Source organism: Eulemur rufifrons, chromosome 10, assembly GCF_041146395.1.
Source record: "Eulemur rufifrons isolate Redbay chromosome 10, OSU_ERuf_1, whole genome shotgun sequence".
NCBI classification, from domain to species: Eukaryota; Metazoa; Chordata; class Mammalia; order Primates; family Lemuridae; genus Eulemur; species Eulemur rufifrons.
In genome coordinates, this window is record NC_090992.1 from 15,130,389 (window position 1) to 15,151,948 (window position 21,560).

Here is a 21,560-nt window from a genome sequence, read left to right on the forward strand (position 1 = left end):
CATCATTCCTATTTTTTTCTAGTTTAAATGTCACTATGACGAAAATCTTTGCATATAAAGCTTTTCTGTGTTTAAGATTATTCCTAGATTCCTAGCAGTAAAATTAATGGGTCGAAAGACATGCAGAAAATAAATTTTTGAGGTAAAGAATCAACGCAAGTGCTATTTGAAGTGAAATATACCACCTTAAGTGCAAAGATTCGTCCATTAGCTCTGATGCTAACAACTGATTGCTCAAATCTTATAAAATTGTAGAAAACTGTCCAAGATGACAAATTCTAGTAAGTTAAGTGTTGTACCCACTAGTATTCCACTTCTTTATTCACATAAATATATTGCTTATCCCTTATTAATTGAGCTTAAATTCTTAACCTTACCTAGATCTACCATCAGAAGGCGAGTGAGAGCTGTGTAGAAGGTTGTTCGACACCTGAAGTCACTGAGACTGTAACTGTCACTGATGCCAAGAAAAGGGAAGTGTTCACTCTAATGAAAGCAAAAGAGCAACCAAAGTTACTAATGCTTTACCTAAACTATCTGGAAAATTCTAGTCATTAATTAAGGAAATAAGACTTACCGTGTGGTTTTTTAGCATGAATTTCACAGCATCTATCTTCACAAGTTTTTTTAAAAGGATATAGGTAATAAATGTTAAGGAATCTGGGGAAATATATTTATCTTATCAATATGTAACAAAAATAACACTGAACTACAGTGGCATCAATTTCTACTTATAAAGAATAAATATTTCTAAAGAGTATTCCTATAGAAATGTCTTTCATTCTGTTAAGAATGATAATCCATTATTAACCAGTGCAATTACTTTTTCTACCTTATACATATTCTAGTTATGGAAAGGAAGAATGAATTTTATAATTAAGACAAGAACTCCTTTACTATTAAAGTCTTGATAGTGGAAAATTAAAACTGACCCTTTTTACATTTTGGGTGTAACTTGAGAATTTCTTCTTACTTAGTGTTATTTCATAATGAAATAATTATAAAAGACCCCTAATAGGCCATAAAGAGAAAATTATTCAATTTTAAGGAACAATAAACTCAGTTAGCAGAAATCCAAGATGAGAATATAATTAGAGGAGGACATAGCAGATTGTATATCATCTAAGTGTTGAAGGACAGCTTTAAGGAACTAATATTTCTCAAGTGCCTACTATGTATAAGGTATTTTTCATGTTAATTCACCTAATCTTCACAATTAGATTGTTAAATATTATTTATTTCTATTCCATAAATAAGGAAACAGAAGCTAAGAGAAATTAAGTTCCTTGCCCAAGATTACACAGCTATGAATTGATGGTGCTGAGGTCTGAACTGAGGTTGGACTCTAAAGACCATGTTTTTTCTACTGTACCACATTATCACCTGAACAGTTCAACTCAGAATGAGAATGAAGTTGAGAAATCATAAACATGAACACAAAGCCTAAATAATTTCTGGTATGATGTGGGTTCTAAGCACATCTACTCAATATGCAAACACCCTGTTCTCTTACTTTGCCATAGTCATGTTTTCTACTATAGCTAGAGCATCTCTCACACCCATTCCCTCATACTTATTCATGTCTTTCTTGAAGGCTATAATAATCTTATATGACTTCATTCATGTTACAATGAAAACATTGGCTCCTCTCTTTCACATCATCTCCAAATATAGAACTCAGTATATTGCCTCTATATAGCATCACTGAAAAGCCTGATCTAAATTTTAGTCACTCAGGTGTGGGTGTCAAAGAGTGGAACTATAACTGCAACATGAGTCAGGAAACCTGGGCTTGATTATACCATTCAATCAGCTGGATGAGTCTAAGCAATATACTTAGCCCATCTCAGCCTTAGTTTCTCTCTCCAACAAATAAGGATGAGATTTATGCCCAAACTACCTTCCAGGATTGCTGTAAGGATCAGATGATGGAAATGTCTTTGCTAATTATAAATCAGGGGAGAGGAAGATGCAGAGAATTTATAGAATGTGTAATATTTGCAGGGCTAATTATCACAATTCCATGAGATAGGTAGTATCACTTCTATTTTTCAGATGAAGAAACAAACCAAAAAAAAACAACTTTCCAAAAGACAAACAATTGCTATGATTTAGATTCAAGTTCCTCTGACTCCGAAGCAACCGCTCCAGTTGCATATTAAGCATGCATATGTGGCTCACCTCCATATTAGACTATAAACTTTCTAAGTGCAAGGACTGCATGCATGCATTTTCCTCAGTGCACTGCTCAGTGGGTGCCCCATGCGCTGTGTTTTTCTGGCAGGCTGAAGGACAACAAGATCAGGGATGATAGGTATCAAGTTTTTCCCTGACTCCAAAGATGCAGATTTGATGATTTTTCTCAGTCACTGAGCAGAAGACCTGCCACTCAAACTTCACTCAGTTAAACAGTGGTGGGGATCAATAAACTTGGAAATATCTTAAGCAATTACTAAATACAATTCTCTTAAAATTGCAAAGTTAAAAGTGACAGGGTCTATGGGTAATAAGAATGCTGCCATTAATAGGACTCTTCCTGTCAGTGCTGTTAATAAACAGCAAGTCATGTTTTGACAACAGAATATTTATGGAAGCAATAAACAGAACATTCACAGGAAGAATCTCATCTGCCAAAGACACATTTTCTGCAGAACTGCATCTGTGCACTTTGTACCAAGGCCAGGTTCACTGCCTTTTAATTACATTCTAAAGAAAAAAATGATTAAGAATGAATTTTTACATTTTTCAATAAAGAAAAAAATGAGAGTTCATATTTATATTCTCTTACAGGAATTCTATTCATTGTCTCTTTAAGCAGGCTGTAATGTTTTTTGAAAAAGGCAAATGGACATATCATCTTTATGATCTTTATACTTTCATCTTATTCTTCTCTAAGAGACTAGGGTTCTTCTAAGTTATGCCATTTTAGTTGGGTGGGAGCATTAAATAAATTATGGTAGTACTAGGTTAGATTTCAGTGGCCTATTCCAAACAGTTCATAGCAGTACATATGGTATGGTGGTAACAGAAATAGCAACAGTACTAGGAGTCTTGAGTAGTAAGAAAGAGAATTTAGGAAATGTCACACACGGAACAGGTAAATTCAAGAGCCAGTATTCAAATCCAGGTCTGTCTGACTCTTTTTACTTGGTTATATGACATTCATTTGATTTTGAAGAAGCTGGTGTTCCTCCAGAAACCACTAGCTTCTTAAAATCAACTGAAACTGGAACCAGGTCCTAGAAAGGACAGGGAAACCTTTTCTTTTAGGAGGGACAGATTCATTAATGAGCCATCATCACATTCAGGACTCTACGGTCTGGCTGACTGTAACCCATTAAACAAAATTTCCAGAAAATTTCTCTCTCTATCCATGTGGTTATAAAAAATACTGAGGAAGATGAAAACTTATTGATAACTAGTGTGTGATAAATGAAGAAAGGCAAGAAAAGGACGAAAGAACAGTATATCTTACAGGTGGCTGAAAATCTGTATCCTTTGAAGAGAGCGATAACTAAATTGAGAATGAACTCATTTAGTAGGTTACATAAGTACTAGACACTTTAGTAGCTAATCAACACAGTAGTGCCAAGTATGACTTCAATTCATGGTATCAGGCCTTTACTGAGTATTTACTATATTTTATCAAATCCAAAATGCCACTGGTTGTTTTTTAAAAAACCATTATTTTATGTACTACTAAGAAAGAAAAAAGTGTGTTAAAATACCATCAATTGTAAGATATACCCTATTTATGGAAGTATTAAAATGTGAAAAAATGTGTTTTAGAATTGGAGTAGTATACTAAATAGATATTTGATATTCACTAAGTACAAGAGAATGGGTAATGATACTGATCTAGGAAAATATTTAAGAGCCATACATGTTCACAGATAGTTTTGGCAGACAGGATTAGATCCTGATAAGAGAAAAAAGTTCACAGATAAGAATATTACATGTCAGAGATTACAGTAGGTAGATTATAGGTACAAAGTATATTTACTGAAATGTAAATATAGTTATTTCAAAAGTAGGATTATGCTCATGAACCCTACTAGACTTCAAAAATCCAAATAGGTATAACCAAGATGAAGCATCCTAAGGGATACTAAGAATTATTTATAAGGAATAGGAATTAAGGCTTAGTCACTCAACAGAAGGGGTAACAATATGTTCTGAATGCCTGCTGTATGAAGTTTTGAAACTATAGAGGAAAGAAAAAAAAATCTTGATCTCTAATAATTTATAATCTAATAGAAGATAGGAGTAGCAAATACTAAACTATGATACATTCATACTCAGATATATAGATAAAAACAAGGTGAGAAAATTAAGAAAAATAAATGATGGGAAAGAAAATGAAAGGAATTAATATTTTGTGAGCACTAAAGGACTATTTCAGGATGGCTTTACTAAGTCTTTAGCAGGAACTAAAAAACTGGAGAGACCTAGTTGAGTTTACAATATGTCAAACGAGGGAGAATGGTGTATGTGGGGATTCAGTGAAGGATAATGAAGGGTGTCAAGGGGAAGGTAAAATAAATTTCCTTGGCCCAAGTATAAAGTACAAATTGTGGTTGAGTGGTGAATCAGGAAATTAGTTATGGGAACTCAATAAGTCAAGTACTGTGAAAGGACTCAAATTCAAATCAATAATTTTACTTGACCTAAGAAGCAAGTGGAAGTGATTCTGGGCTTTTGGGAAGAGAAATGATCAGATCAAAACAATACTCAAGGAAGGTAATCTTGTGAAGCAAGTAGCTAAAGAACCTGGTGAAGGTCTTGAATGAGAGATCTAGAGAAGTGGAGTAGAGAGGATTCTCACACCTGATTCTAGTATAAAAACAAACAACAAACAGAGGAGATAAATTATGGGATAACTTTCCCATGGCTGATAGAGACAGAAAACAAATAAATAAACATTTCTTTTGATGAGAAATGTTAATAGAAGTATGCCTGAGGGATGCACGCTGAAACTAGTTTTATTTAACATTCTCACAAACCATCTGGAGATGCTGGTATTCAGTGACATAAAGCGATGCATTTTAATACTGTTTCACAAAAGCAGAATGACTGCTGTTTATTAATAAATAGTTCCTCTAACAGACATATCCAATTTTACTTCCATTCTTCACTCTTATTTCATTTTACACCTTTACTTTATCTCTCATACTCTACTTTTTCCTGACCCCCACCACATTCAGGATTCACATCCCAGTGGTGGGAAGGTCAGAGACAGGGTGAGGATGTCTGGTTTGCATATTACTTGGTAAGTTTAAAAGTTGTATACTTAATGGTTTGTATATAAGCTTATGTCTAAATGATTTTGAATAAGAAGGGCTCCATCAAAACTGCCATATCATCATGTTATGTACCCACATTATTTTTAATATATAGAAAATTAGTATGTAACTTAAACTATGTTAATAAAACAACTGACTTTGCACCTTAGGAGAAGTAAATGAAGTCTGGATTCAGGGTCAATTCTGTCAGAATTTAAAATATGTGAGGGCAAGGTTTGTCATTTTGCCCTGTACTTAGCAAATGCTTAATAAATATTTGCTGAATTGGAAGAAGCCAATAAGATAAAGTAAATCATTCAGATGAGGATGGAATTAAACTTAAAAATCGTTATTTTACTCTGATTGAATGTTATACCTAGATAAGGATGCAGTTCTAGTTACTTCACTTAAGCAAGAAAAACAAAGACAAATGAAGCTGGGAAAGGTATGGTGTTGAAAATGAAATCATGGTCATCACGTAAGTAGCTTTGATAGAAAACAGACTCTTTGACTTACACAAACAAAAATGACTAAAATAAATGAATAGATAGATTTATGATGTATGTGGACTGGAATTATATTCACCAAATTATGGTGTACAGGAACTAAGGGGATAGTCCCAAAGTCTTCGAGAGTTAGTCTGAAGCCAAATGGAGGAATTATTTTTTTTATATCACAGAAAACCAGAGCCAGCTTCATGGGTATGTGAGCTGCACACTTGCAAAAGGCCCTGTGCTTAGAAGGGCTCATGCTTGGTTTAATGCTCTGCTGTTAAGGTCTTGAAATTCTTAATAATTTTTGAACACGGGACTCCACATTTTTCATTTGGTACTGGGCCCCATGAATTATGTAAATGGTCTTGCAATAACATGGGGAAGATATTAGTCCTGCGAATTTTGAAGTTAATAGTATCAATAAGATGAAAAAAGAGTTTGGATAAATTAATAAATTGATGAACTCTAGAATTCTATTATAGGGTCTGTTTTTAAAAAGCCAAAGATACTTTGGGTTTTCTCAAACTTTTGAGGATTATGTAATAAAGGGCAACTACCAACAGAGGGCCTGATAGAGAATGAAATTTCCTTTCTTATTATATATCTGAAACCCAAAGTGACACGTTACTGTTGTAAATTTGAGTAAACAACGAATTACAGTAATACTGATCAATTCTTTTCAAAGGAATTAAAACCTGTAATAATGATTAATGAACAAACAGAATCTTGGATGAAATATAACACTTTTCTCCCTCTTTCTCAGCGTTTCAGGTAAGTATACTTGATAGCTCTGCATGACCCTTATTCTCTATCTGGTTTTCCCAGTAGCTTCCTTGTTCCAATCACTTGAACAATCTCATCCCTTTGCCCATATACACAGCAACTAGAATTTATGACCAGAAAATATTTCAAAGAGAGAGAAAGATCCCCAAGTATTGAACCTGACTGTGGAGGACTAGCCCTTGGACAGAGCCATTTCAGCTCTGCATGTTAGAAAAAGCTATTTAGAATCAGGAATTCTTGGAAATTTAGAGTATGTTTAAAAGTTACTAAAATATATTTGCTAAATGTATTATATATGCCTATGTAATGAATCCAATTGGAAAACATAAACTTTCTGTCAAAAGGTCACTGGATATTAAAATTACAATATTCTTAGTAATTTGAAAAGCTTCAGATTTGGCAAACAGTAATTTTGGGGTAAACTCCACAGGCTATCCATTTATAATCTGGGGACTTACGTAATGGCGGCCTCCCCATATTATTATTTAGAGAAGTAGACTCTCTCTAAAAATGTCAAGTCTGTCTTTTCCTAGTGAGTCCTATGAAGAAGCGTCTATGTGAGAAATACTGGACTTTTCTGCTTCGGACATATAATTCAGCTCTATTTTCTAATTACCTAAGGGCAGAAGTTCTTGAAATAGGAAGTATGGTCCTGGAGCCACCAACATCACCTGAATCTTGTTAAAAATGCAAATTCTCAGAACATCTCCTGAAACAGAAACTCTGGGGAGGGGGGGCCTAACAATATGTGTTTTAATAAGCACTCACATTCTGATGCTCCCTAAAGTTTGAGACCACCACCTTAAGGCAACTTAAGGCTTTTTAAAACACTTTCTAAAAATGAGGATTCTTTTGTGATTTCAATTTCTAAACCAGTGGTCAGACAAAAGATCACCAAAGTTCAGAGACTGGCTTTGAGCACCAAAAACATGAAGGTTCACCTAAAGCAGATAAAACAGAAAAAAAACCCAAAAAGCATCCAAAGACATGCACTATAAATAAGAAACACTTAAAAACTTCATAGTAAGGTAACATGCTTTTCATTTACTTGTTACTAATATTTTAAATAAAGATATTTTGAATATTAATACATAAACATTTCCATTAATAGGGGCCTATAGATGATTTTATCTCACATAACTGTTTCTATTGCTGAAGAATGCCATCTTATATTTAACACAGAAATAATGTATAGCTTCAAAACCAAGAGTAAAAAACACATTATAATAAAGAAATCGATTGGAAACAACAAAACATGCATTAGGTAACCAGTAACTGCATCGAAATAGATATATCACTCACATATTCCATTATGTAAATGAATTCAAAAATATTTCATGACTGATCAGCTAGAAGGGACATAATGATTTATAATTCAAATAACTGAGCACTGGAATCAAATTGAGCTAATATATATTTCTAAATATGCAAACCTGAAATAATTGTTAAAAAATAAAAATCAATGTACCCATGTTAAAATCATTTGTATCCCTTGATTTAAAATATTTAGCTTTTAAACTTTTATCTAATAAGTTTTCTGAAAATATGATTTTTTATTAACTTTAAGAAGTGCTCAAAAGCAATAAACAGCTTGTAAAATAAAAGGCTATACAATTTGGATTAAAGAATGTATAATAGGTTTAATGTTATAGAAAAAGGAGTTTAAATAGCAGATACAAATAAATTAGGCATTATGCAAATTATACTAAAAAGAATACAAATCAAATTAATTTTATATTAAATATCAATCTCAACCTAAAAAATAGGGTAGATCTAAACAATAGATAAGTGCTATAAAATAACCGAGGCTTCTTTGCAGATAATGTGCTCTCAAAGTAATTCACTGTGAAAAGGCCAGAGTTTGCAATACTAGGAAGTACTTATAAACCACTTCATATGTTAGAAATAAAGAGTATTTCAGCATTATTATTAGGAAAAAATACGGGTTGAGTTTTTTTTTAATAAGAAAAAATACATATCTTAAAAAGCCAAAATGACCACTGGAATTGGGTTGTACATCACTTTCCAGTAAAAAGGAAAAACAGCCTGGACAGGTGTAATTTATCATTTTTCTGATTTAATATCAAAGAAATATATTAAAATAATAAAAAGAATCCTGAAATCCTCAAAATTTGTAGTGATAAATAGCCCTCCCTGTCTTTATTGCATTATACCTACTAACAGAAATATTGCATGGTGGATTTTGCCAGACAAGGACGATTATTTTCCAATAAAAAGTTGCATATTAAATTCCAGCACAAAAGTGGGTGTCTAATACTTTGGAAATCTTTTATGGTTTACCAAGGAACACAATTTTAAACTTAACTAATACAAACACATTCCTAGAATGAACCTACATTAAAGGTTTCCATTCAATGCTACCCATTTTCAGAATTTGTCCTAATATTAAAATATCAGCTAATCTTAGGGCTTAACTAAACCAACACTTACCTTTCACAATACCTATATATTTGATAGTTAACATATAAATGACAATCTACATGGTTCTCTCTCATTGGTAGAAATATGACAACAGTATCAACTATAATCTAGTAAGAAAGGATAATTCCTAGTTTTAGATTTTAAAATATCTGCTAGAGAGATAATTCTAAACATTTAATGTGTATTTGGAAATCCTACTTTAGAGTAGATTAGTTGTTGATTGGTGGGGCCAATAATCAAAGAAGTAGTCAAAAAGCTTATTATTTTCTTCCTATTATTCCTTTGTGCCTCTCAACTAATGAAAATGATGTTCTTTTCAACTGAAAAATATTAGAAATACATTTACTCATAGGAATTCAGTTTTTATATGGTAATATTTTTAGAACATTTTGACCTCCTTAAAATTAGTTACATGATTTTTTTTAGAATAAGAATTTCTGACTACTTTGAAAAACCATGAACTAAAACACATGTGATTGCATACTTTCTTTTTTCCTGACAAAAAAGACCCAGAAGGGATGGTTGCATACTTTCTTATGTAACTATTTATTAAACTGAGCGACTATAAGTATGACTTTAGTTAGGAATCTATATATCCATACACATTCACTTGTGACTCTGACTAAATGCTTCACAGTATGCAGCTAATAAAAACCTTTCAAAACCATGCATTTACAAATAAGGCTAAATGAAAAGCCTTATTTTAAAAAGGAACTTACAAAAATCATAAATAAGGAAAATATCTGGCCAATAGAGTGTACTTGTTGGGTGGCTTATATATATAATATTAGATATACAGTGAAAAGGATATCCAACAGAAAGGTCATTTAGGAACTGAAGAGTCCTTGAAATTACAGGCTCACATCTTCCCCAGTATTTAAGGTTTGTAACACTAAATATGGGAAAAAAAAGTCTTTAATTGTAAGTAAGATATTTGCTTGCATAGGAAGAACCAAAGCAATACACATAAACTTAGGTAAGTTTGATGATCTAAATCACAAATATCTCACAAAGTGGAGAGCAGTTCAAAAACATTTTCTATTCTATTCTTTTTATAGCACATTCAAAATTATATGCAACCAATCTACAACAAACATTGCTCCAAATGGTCTATAATTCTATACATTTAGTTTTGTGAATTAAACAGTTGCCTAAGAATTTCAAAGAAGAAACATTAAGTTTGTATCGAAAACAAACATTTTAGGGAGTGAAAGTAGGAGTCACAAAGGGAGTCTAAATAAAGGCTCACAGTTAACTGCCAAAAAATGAACCTCAAATTGTGGCTCCGAAACTCACTTCTTATGGTCATGATTGTTTATCTAGCTTTGTTCTCTGCAAGCAAGAGAGTGCTATCTATCTGTTACACAGATAAAGTGGGGTGCCAAATGGAGGGCATACAAGTCTAGCCCAAGTGTACAAAGTTATGTCTATGACTAGAAATTGGTTAATTCTGCTAATATTATAAGTACAATTTAAGGACAGTTTCCATGAATGTATCACTGATAGCTATAGATTCCTGTTGGAACTAATGAATGCCCTGTCTTAAGGCAATCAGACCTCTCTCAGTGATTCCAATTTGCAAAAATCTCTTCAGTTGGTCTTTGAAACTGGGTGTTTTCTTTTTAATTAAAAAAAAAAAAAAATACCGTCCAACTGACCTGAAGAGTCAAGGTCTGTTAATCCTTTTATACCATGTTCTGATGCTGCTCACTGCAGTTGTATGGAAACTTGACAAATTACATTGTCTGTTGGACGGTGAGTTTTCAATATGTGAAATTAAGTTTTAATTAAGAACAATAACATTCTAAGAATTAAAGCATAATTTAAAAATATTTTTATTAAAAATTAATATCTATATTATTAAACATAGTAAAAAGATCTATTAGATTTAAAATAACAAAAGAAAAATTAAAGGCCAAAATAGGAACTTACATTTTTGTCATGAATGTTTCTAGAACGTGGTTGTCATCAGTTATTCCTAAGACTTCTGACATACGGGCATATACCTGCATGAAAACATTTCATTGTTAAAAGCTTTATCATTAACATATATTTTCAAAAGACTATTCGAATTCAACAAATGTAAAATTTAATGCACTGCTGTAATCACTAAAATAGGGAGAGGGTGGTGAGAATAAAGGAAGGATTTTTAAAAAAACTTTATAATTTTAAAATTTGCTAATGTTTTATTCCAGAAAGTATCTCTCCTGTTTTGAAATATAAATACACACTTACATATCCACACACCCATTTTACTCATACCATACCATGTAATTTTTTTTCTCCAAGTGGTAAACCACCCCTTTCTTGAAGATAGGAGTGAGTATGCAAAGGGTTAGAAAGTAGAGTACCTCAACAAAAGGCTCCAACATTTAAAAAATTTCCATCTATTCCAGATTTCAGCAAAATATCAACTACTTCAGGACTACTTAAGGCAGTTATTAAAATAAGGATTTAGAAAATCAAAGGAAGTTACGGAATTTATAGAAATTCTCCTAACGTATCTCCTAACTCTTAAGCTTCCCCAAAATAGAGATAGGTCTTACTTTTCATGCTGAAAATAAAATCCCAAGCTCCGGGATTCTCTGTTGAAAACATCAGGGCCTGGGAATCCACTAAGCTTCCAATTAGTGAGTGTTGGTTGCAGAGTTTGGGGTGCAACATTTCAGTCTCAATCCAAGCCACATTGAGCTTATAAACACATATCCCACTTTAAGTGGGAAAATGCCACTGGCAGCCAATGGAATATTACCTACTAGCCTGGCAAAGCTGAGAGGTGGGTTGACACCTCCATACTCCCTGATGCTCTGGTGTGATTCCAGGTTATCCCTGCCAGACACCAGCTGTATGGGATTTCTCTTCTGTGACCTGATCCCCTGTGATTGTGTCCTCTCACTTTCTCCTGATCTGCCTAATTTCCTATGTAGGGAAACTTAGCTTGTCCTCCCTTTGCCTTTTGTTTTTTAAATCTAAACACCAGCTTGACATACTGCCACAGGTCATAAGGTAAGATTAAAACCATAGGGGTACCACAAATCACCCAGTTATAGGGCCATACAGGGGACGAAAGCTGTTCACTGTAGAAATCTCATATTTGTATTTTAAACACCATTCAAACCAGAAGCTTGTGTTCCAGGCTTTTAAACTGAGTCTCCTATGTCTGGAAGGCTCCTCCTCAGGCTGTAAGAGCGAATCAAAGGGAGAGAAAGAGAGGGAGAGAAGGAGGGCTTGGATGTAGAGGGTGAGAGAAAGAAAGTGGGGGGCAGAATGGTGGAGAGAAGAGGCTGGCGGCGGGGCGGGGGGGGGGGGGGGGGGGGAAGGAATACTGAAATTCAAATTCCTGCTGATTGTTTTGCTAACTGCTGAGCCCTACAGAAAAGCATTTCAATGGCTATATATCTGTGACTTTGCCCCTGAGAGTAGGCCTTCAACTCTTACAAGATTAAAGTTATCAAGTTATCACTGTGGCTTATAAGATGTTTGGGGGAAGAGGGAGCTAAGTACAGAGAGCTTAGAGTAGTGACTTATCATCAGTCCTTAATAATCAGAAACTTTTAAGCACATGGAAGGCTCAAATGAAGAATGGTATGTAGAACGGGAACTTTCCCTTAGCTCACCATGATCCAAAACCTCTCTCATGTATAACAGTCTTTGAATTGGGAGGAATTCGGACTATGAGATGATAGTCTGCCATTTTCATCCTTTGCTGGCAAAGTAATAAATTTCTCTTTCCTTTTCCTCAACCACTGTCCTCATTCTTCTGATGTGGCCCCTTGGACAAGTGCTAAGCTTTTGGTAACAGATTTTGGCATCCCTGGGTGGGGCAATGGGCACCTTGGTGAAATGGCACCCCAAGGTAGGGGAGTAGCCCTGGGCCAACCTGTGGGTCTTCGCTTGGAGGACTGGCTTCTTTTTGGGGTGAGAGAGTACGGGATGGTCTCAGCAGCTGCCAGAGCCTGTTTTAGCCCTGGAGAACGCCTACCTCTGTCTCCCCGAAGTAGATGTAACTCCCTGCAACCTCAACTGAGCTGAAGGGAAGGAAACGGATTTGGGAAGTGTCCAGATGCCATGGCTATTTGTTTGTTTGGATGGAGAGACAGCTCCTTAGTGAAGATTTCTTCAGGCTATTGCCTCTTCCGTTAATCTGTCTTGCTGCTGGGTTTGTCATCCTAAACCTTGTTTGGTGCTGTATATGATTTCTGAATTTACAAAAGTTGGTCTCTCAGATCACCTACACAGTGCAACTAATAGCTCCACACTCAAAGGTCCCATGTTTCTTTTCTAACCCAGCCCTGTATTAGACATTGTGTACAAGGCAACAGTCCATTTCACCTTGTCAATCCTCATTATTATTGTTGTTGCTTATGACTTTTTTTGCCTGGTAATGTGCTGCTATAAATATACTGACAAAGCTTTACAATGACACACAGAAGTATAAAATCTTCCATCTGAAATGTTGTTCCAATTCAGCAGGAAGTAGCTTGAGGATTACATTGCCTCTCCTCCCATAGCTATGGAATCCTATAATTGAGAGTGGGGAATATGTAACAGAGGGAATGGCCTGGAAAGAAAAAGGCAAAAGATGTTTTCTGTCTCTTTAAAACTTCCCCCACTGTCTTTGGGAACCGAGACCTGCATCCCTGCCTCTGGCAGGTAGTTGGGAAGGGCAGGGGAATGTCTTTTGTTCTTTGTGCTGCAGGAGATACCTTAGTTAAACTGTCCAGGCCTGGCACCAGAGGTCTCAGTGGGCTTCCCAGGTGGGCAAAGGTCACAGCTTTTTCTTTGGCAGAGATGGGATGATTAGAATCATTAACGACAATAGCCTAGAACTGTGGGCCCTCCCTTTAAAAGCACTGTATTTCTGCTTATGTTGATAGTCTGTCATTTTCCTCCTTTTCCAGCAAAATAATAAATTTCTCTTTCCCTCTCCTCAAAAAAAAAAAAAAAAAAAGAAAACCCAGAAAAAAACCAAACAAACCAGAAAAAAGAAAACAAACCAGAAAAAAGAAAAAAAAAAAAAACAGAAAAAAGAAAAAAAAAAACCAGGAAAAACAAACAAACAAACAAACAAACAAACAAAACTAGAAAAAAGAAAAACAAAAAACAATTGGGTCTCTTGGAAAATCTGATATTGATATGATTAATGGCACACAAAGCCCTTCACAATTTGGCCCCAACCTACCTTATCTTCCACCATTTCCCTCAATCTCAAGCCACAATAAAATACTGATGGATCACTGAGGCTTCTCATGCAATTTCAGATTTCTACGTGTTCACATGCTGTTCATTTTACTTGAATCAGCTTTCTTCTTCCTCTTCCCCTGATTCTCATTCACAAGTGACCTCCTCTGAAGCTTTCCTTGCCTTCCCAGGCACAGTGAATTGCACTCCCCTTTACGTTCCCACAATGTCTGGTCCATTCCTCTACCATGGTGCTTTTTACATTGTAATTGTTTGGGTGTCTATCTCCCCTACCACACTGAGAGATTCCTGAGGAAGGATACTGTGTCTTATACTTTGTGTTCCAGCACCTAATGCAACATTTGTCAAGTGAATACTACATGGTGTTTAATGTATAATGGCAAAAGTCATGGTCTGGATCCACTAGGACTATAATATAATGTGAATATTATGCGAACAATAAAAAATGAAGACTTTTTTTCCTTTTAAGCATATATTTGATTCCATGGACAAAAGACATAGAATCATAAATTACAACAGAAAAAGAAAATCAGTTATAGAGAGAAGCTTGTATTGTTATTTTTAACTTATATCTAGTAGTTGATTATAGCAATTGTCTTGAAACTTTATTTTAGTAGCACTCTTAATCTTTCAAATAGGCCTAGTTTATAAAATCAGGCAACAGTAAGGACCTGATACCCTGTTGTCTGCCCTGCTCTGCCCACTTTGCTGTGTTCCAAGGCCACAGAGTATGCCCTCAACTCTGACTGGAATTTTAAAGGCACTTTCACTTACAAAGACAAAATCATAAATAGATATGTTTAAATTAGCTCTACTACATCTCAAAGCACAAATGGTATGCAACATTATTTTTATAAATATAATTCATTATAAATTCCATGTTTTGACACACTGGTTTTAGAAAGGACATGACCAGGTATTGCCTCAACTCACCCATTTTATTTTTGTTGTATTTATTTCTTTCTTTTTCTGATCTCTCCTGGTTAATTTTCTTGTTTTGGACAACATGATGCCTACTTTGTACTTTTGTAAAATCAAATTTTACATTTTCAGGAGTTTACAAGGGCTACTTTTTATGGCAAAACTCAGAATTAATCTAATTTTTATTTTAATCATGTTACATTGAATAATAAAAATATAATAACTAAAATGTGATTATTAACATTTACATTTTAACATTAAAAATGTGTCTTTTAAATTGATGGTTCTACAAGGAAAAGTTTTCCTATTGTGTTCCTAGCGTTCAAGAGAGGAGGAAGCTAGGAAGGCAGCTCTGTTGTGCTCTGCTGTCAAAACAGTTTCTCAAAGCATCAGATTTGATCCAATAATATACTAGAAAAAACAGTCAACATTGACACATGGCAGTGCTTTAATCCACAATTATCCTTGTAACTTGCACCATTCCTTTTATCATCCATTAGCTTTGATTCCCATTATCCCATCTAGAACTGTGTCAACGTTTTTGTCCCTGGGGATTTCTCTCCACTACTAGGATCTGACAGTCAAGCTTGAGTACTAAACAGGATCATTACCTCTTAAATCCACTTATCTGATCTACTGAATAGTAAATTGAAAAGCTCATTAAGAGCAACAATCTGATTTGTTTTCACGTGTGACAGGGTCATTTAAAATCAATGTATGATTACAGCATTTCTTTTAAAAGACTGTCTCACATTTTCCAGGGCACCTTATCATTCAGAGAATACTGTATCATTCAGAGAACATGTAGATAATGTAAAAATGCCTCCAAACATTTGGAATTTAATTATCCCATAGACATAGATAATTTGGAGGTGGGAAGTAATTTGTTCAGTGAGGAAATATCTATACAATTATTTATTATAAAGCACAAATCAATGAAAGTTTTCTACAGAAAATTATTATAACACAATATTTAGAGTTTCCAATACTTTTTACAACTTGTATCACTTCACCAAAAATAATGTTTATGACAGCAAGAAGAAACCGCATTACAATACCCATTTTAAGGAAGTATATAGAAGTTGGCATAGGAATGCAAGAACAGAAAAAAAGTCACTTTTAGTTCATAGATTCCTAATCTCTTATTCAGAATCTATTAAGATAACTTGATTATAATGAAATATTAGCAAAAATTGAAAAACAAGAGGTTAAGTCTATTTGCATTATCATCCTTCAGAGGATGGGCAATACAACATTGAGTAAGTGGTTATGCCTTTGGTTATGTTTTACATAGTCCGAGATGCACACGTTGCAATCAAGTTTTTGCCTACCTCAGCCCTCCTTCCTTTTTTCCTTCTTCTGTAATACGCCTGCATTTCTCTATTAGACTACAAGCTCCTTGAGGGCAGAGATGATGCTCTGTCTTCTATCTCTCACGCCCACTACTTAATAAATGTTTGTTAAGTGACTAAAAAGATTATAATATTAAAGTGTGTATTTTGGCCAATTCCATTTCACACATAATTTTTTAACAAAAGGAAAACAACCCACAAAAGGCATTTTATTTTTTGATTACACAGAATTTTTTTTTCTGCAAAAATAATATACCCAAAAGCCTACTCATCAGGGATGAACACTGGCAAAACTGTGTTATTTAAAAAGTTGTGGTTTCAATGCTTAAGTAATATTTCTGGAAGAAGCTCTCCCTATGGATTCAGTAAGAAGAGTTCTCTTCCTTTGAATCTTCAGAGTATCCATTGTTGCCAGCTTGTTATTGATACTTCTTGTATCATATAATAAAATGATCTTTCTGTAGTGTTAATTTTCCACATGAATGTATGTTTCCTCCACTATTTTAAGCAGGCACTCCTTGAGGGCAGGGGAAATATCTATTTCTCTTTCCTTCTTTAGAACACGTCTGGATAAACTTAGCAAAAGTTTTCACATGAAAAATAACAGAAAGATAAGGAGGTACTTACCTTGAAGATTTTCACATGGCACAAAGATGGTTAAAACAAACAAACAAAACCTTAAAATCTGTATTAATAATTAACATTCTAGTAACAGTCAGAAATTGCATTTGATAAAGGCATAAAGCAACTGCTTCAAAATTTCAAGATACAAAACCAAATTAAAAAAAATAAAATGGTGATAACAGTAATAGCCTCAAGGAGTTATGTTGAAGATTAAATAGAAGGAAACTCAAAAAAAAAAAAAAACCAACTAAATTCTTTCTACTTCTAAATGGTGACTGTCTTAGAAGCTAGAAAAATTACCCATTTTAACCAGTCATCTATTTTTCTAGTTCCCAAAATATAGCAAATCATTAGAAATATAAGAAATTATCATTACAATAGACTTGAGAAGGCATACTCCTAAAAAACTTTTAATCTGTTTGTTTTCTTATCCCTATTTATTTTACTGCAAAGGTTCTTATAAATTTCAGAAAAGAGCATTTGGATATGTATATAATGCTTCAATGATCTAATACATTCTCTAATTTCTCAACTAATCAAATGACAAATAATTGCCTGTGAATTTGCAGGTAGCTTAAATGATCGTATACATGGTTTTTAAAAGGCAACCAGATAAGAAAAATTGATGAGGGAATAAATATACAAATAGCAATAAGATTTTAAATTGTAAATTTAATTTAATGAAAAAATAAAAGCATGTGCTGTGATAATTTTTATGCTTTCTTTTTCCAATCCTAATCCTTGGTCTTGGGTATCTGCAGTGTTGTTGCAAACGTTCTAGTTATAACTTTGAAGAAACTAATTATGTCAATCTTTAAATTTGAAGTAGATTACAGAACTGGGAAACCCAGAATATTAGTTCCTAAAGGTTGTATGGATATATAATGACAGTCACAGAAATTCAATAACAGCCCTCTATGAAATGTACTCAGAAGCACCACATGAAACAAATTAAAAAGAACTATGAATCTCTCATTCTGTGCAAATAAGAAAATAAAAGAAAACACTGGTTCTATAAGTTTTCATAAGAGCTGTTATAATGAATTAAGATTTTGGATAATGAATCTTCAGAAAATTATAGTAAGTTAATACCCTTAGGCCTTCTATAAATGTTTAAGATGTTATAACTTCTCAAAGTGCTTTAGTACATTGTAAGGAGGCTCAATGTAGAAAATTAACAGTGCTGTGGAAGTCAACAATAAAGTATTCTGCCATCAGATGATGTACCTTCCCTGAACCAATTTATTCTCAGAAACTCATATCAATTAATACAAAACTGATACCACAAAAAGTCCCCCGAATATTATTGTGAATTTTAAAATATTATTTCAATCTATTGAAATGACTTATCAATCAGGTTTTAAAATGGCTGTAATTTGGTAAAACAAAATCCACCACTGGAAAGGATGTAATATAATGAAAGCATTAATGTTCCTTAGGAAGAGAATTTAGCAACCCAGCATGAAACCACTTGCATAAAAAAATCAGTTTTCATATTTTTATCTTAGGTTTCTAGTGCCCTTGAGGTCAATTCAGTGCCTTCTATAAGAGAGACCCCATCAAAGTGAAAGGCACTGGTAGTGGAGGGAGATGGGGGGTAAGAAGGAACTAATAGAGCATTTAATGACTTGGATCTAAACTGTTTAGAACTAAAGATACCTAGCTCTTTCATTAACATTTGAATCAGAATAATACATGATCATCACCACAATGAATTTACCACCACATTTAAAAGAATTAATGGTACAAATGCCATTGCTGCATATTAAATGCACAGTGATACTGAATAGATCTTCATTAATCTTGGCTGACTAGTTTTCCTATATCATTTAAAATAACATCAATAAATATGAGTCTGAAATTAGGTAAAAAATCTTTTGCCAGATTTTAAAACCATAATTTATGTTAGAAACCAAGTGTTAATAGGTGAGAAATCTGCTTTCATTCAGTCAAACACAGAATGGCATCTGATAAAGAAAAGCTGGCTATGGAAGTATAAAATAAATACGAATGTTAAGTATTTATTTCAACAAGAATATCTGAACCCACCATCTGTGGTGGCCATCTTGCTAAGGGGACATGTACCTAACAAATCTCTTAAGAGGCATTCCCAGTCTGCTTGAATAAGCTATTGTATAAGAAAACTTGGAGCGACCACTTTGGCCTCACATTTCCTTCGCTCCACATCCTGTGGCACAAAGCATGAACTCAGCAGGCTGGGGTGCAGGGCTGCCTGCTGCCTTGTGATAATCCCCTCTCCCAGTAGGGGCCTCCACTGATGCATAGCTAAGAACATGCTTCCTCTTTTGCTTGCACCCCAGTGGGGTTTCCATTCCTAACTTGGGCCCAAATCCAGACTGCTAAGGAAGGTGGAAAAGTTAGAAAGCTCCAGATGCTGCCAGAGATATTTTTGGATTAGTTTCTAAACAATCATTTATTAGAAAGAGGAGTACAGGTGTAGTGTGAAAACCAGCAAGACCAGTAATTTTGGAGAGATTCTTTCCCTCCCACCCCCGACCAGATCTAAGGTCTAACTACCACCTGTTCAACAGAAGCTGGCTGTTTGCCTCATTTTCCTTCAGGGAGCCACTGACTAAGGATCTCCACCAGCATGAACCTAATGCCTCCCGACAGGCCTTCACTAGCCAAGAGGGACCTGGGTTGAGTGCACCAGTTATTGGTCACAGGACACACAGCCCATAGAAAGACTCCTGTGGTGCAACCAGCTGAAAGCCAACCAGAGAAGATGGAGAGTGTACATTTGTCCTGACACAGCTTTGCTCCTGCCGGCTGCCAACTCACTCCATGTCTGGGGCCAAGCTTCTGTTAAACTAGTCTTATGTCGATAAAGCCATGGTAAAGCCCTGGGTAAACATATTATCTTCCTAAGCCCATTCAAAAAGAACCTAGCCATGGCTATGGCACAAGACCCTTGGAAGAAGGCTTGACTTTGGCAGAGGGTTTTGAGATCATGGTTTGAAGGGGCATTTCAGGCATTTTAAAGGAATATTTATAACTCTTTACAATAGCAAATTTATAAGATTACATCATTAGATTTTAGAGCAAAGCAGTTGGTGCTGGATGAACATTGTGAGAGAATGATAGCAGAGGTAAGGAATTGTGAAATAAAATATTTTGTTTTTTCTAATCCCCCATACCTCTCAAAGGTGTCAGCCAGAAACATATTTTGGCACAAGGGATACATGTGCTGTACACACTGTTCAATAACAGATGATATTCAATATAGCCAACAAAACTTTCTACTTTCAGGTATGAGTAACTGGTTAGAATTAGCCATTCAAAAATGTTATAATCATAATATCTGGGCAGCTTTTATACTATGCAAAGCACACTAAATATAGTCTTTGTAGTTAATATAGTCTTTGTAGTTAATACTGCTTATTAGCTGACTAACAAACATTTGGCTTTAAAACACATACACTGTAAGACTACATAGTGCATAAAAAAGAAAATCAAGATAATGCACCCCATACTTGTGCATGTGCATGTGTCTGTTTTACTAAAAAGAATCTGAGGCTGCAGTGAGACAAGTATAAAGACTGGTGATCCACCAGCATAACCAGCAACTCAACTCACCTTAACTATTTTCCAAGCCTTCTCTGGAACTCTGGATTCATCGCTCCTCAGGCGTACAACCTAAAAAGCACAGAGTTTAGGGACCGGCCACCTAGCGCCAGAAATAAGAGAAGAGCAAAAGGCCTTCCAATCTCAGATATAGGGAGAAAGTGGCTCCGGATCTTTCTGGCTGTCATGTAAAATATCTTGGGAATTTGAATTTATTCTGGAGCCCAAGAACAGAGGCATGTTGAAGTCCTGTTTGAACTCTGGTTGTAGTTATATGCATTACAATGGGTTTGCTTCAGTGAAATAATTCAAGAAACCAATTACTAAAGGGTAGGCCTAAAAAAGAATAAATCACATGTGACAGAATAATTTTTAAGAATCTCTTAGGACTGTTATTTCCCATGAAATACTTATACAAGTGTGGCAACTGTGGCTAATGATTTAAATAGGCCAAGTGACCTTCTGGTGGGTAAAAGCATATCTTTAATGAATAAACTCATTTCTGTAGCCATTCAGGTAAGCAAATTATATTGACTCTTCCATCACTTAATCTAATTATTGCATGCACACCCCCTCCCCAATCCTCTGTAAAGGCACACCAAATTATAGTTATAGTGGGTGTTAAGAGTATTACTAGGTCTCCATCTCCACTTCTACTATCTATATCATATGCATAAATGTTTCCTGTTAATCTCTTTTGTTTCCACACTGCCTCTCTGAAACCATGTCCCATTTTTTTATAACCAAACAACTTCTTTTTTTTTTTTTGAGACAGAGTCTCACTCTGTTGCCCAGGCTAGAGTGAGTGCCGTGGCGTCAGCCTAGCTCACAGCAACCTCAAACTCCTGGGCTCAAGCAATCCTCCTGTCTCAGCC

The 21,560-nt window shown here is 34.8% G+C and overlaps 1 protein-coding gene across 1 annotated transcript in view; it reads right to left on the reverse strand.

Moving 5' to 3' along the window:
• RANBP17 (RAN binding protein 17) overlaps nt 1-21,560 on the reverse strand; it is a 349,817-nt gene that overhangs the window by 102,101 nt on the left and 226,156 nt on the right. The window contains exons 15-18 of the mRNA XM_069484213.1: nt 10,934-11,007; nt 9,813-9,893; nt 578-641; nt 378-486 (exon numbers count right to left, since the gene is read on the reverse strand). Coding sequence (XP_069340314.1) covers nt 378-486; nt 578-641; nt 9,813-9,893; nt 10,934-11,007 — 328 coding nt within the window. The remainder of the gene's footprint in view (nt 1-377; nt 487-577; nt 642-9,812; nt 9,894-10,933; nt 11,008-21,560) is intronic.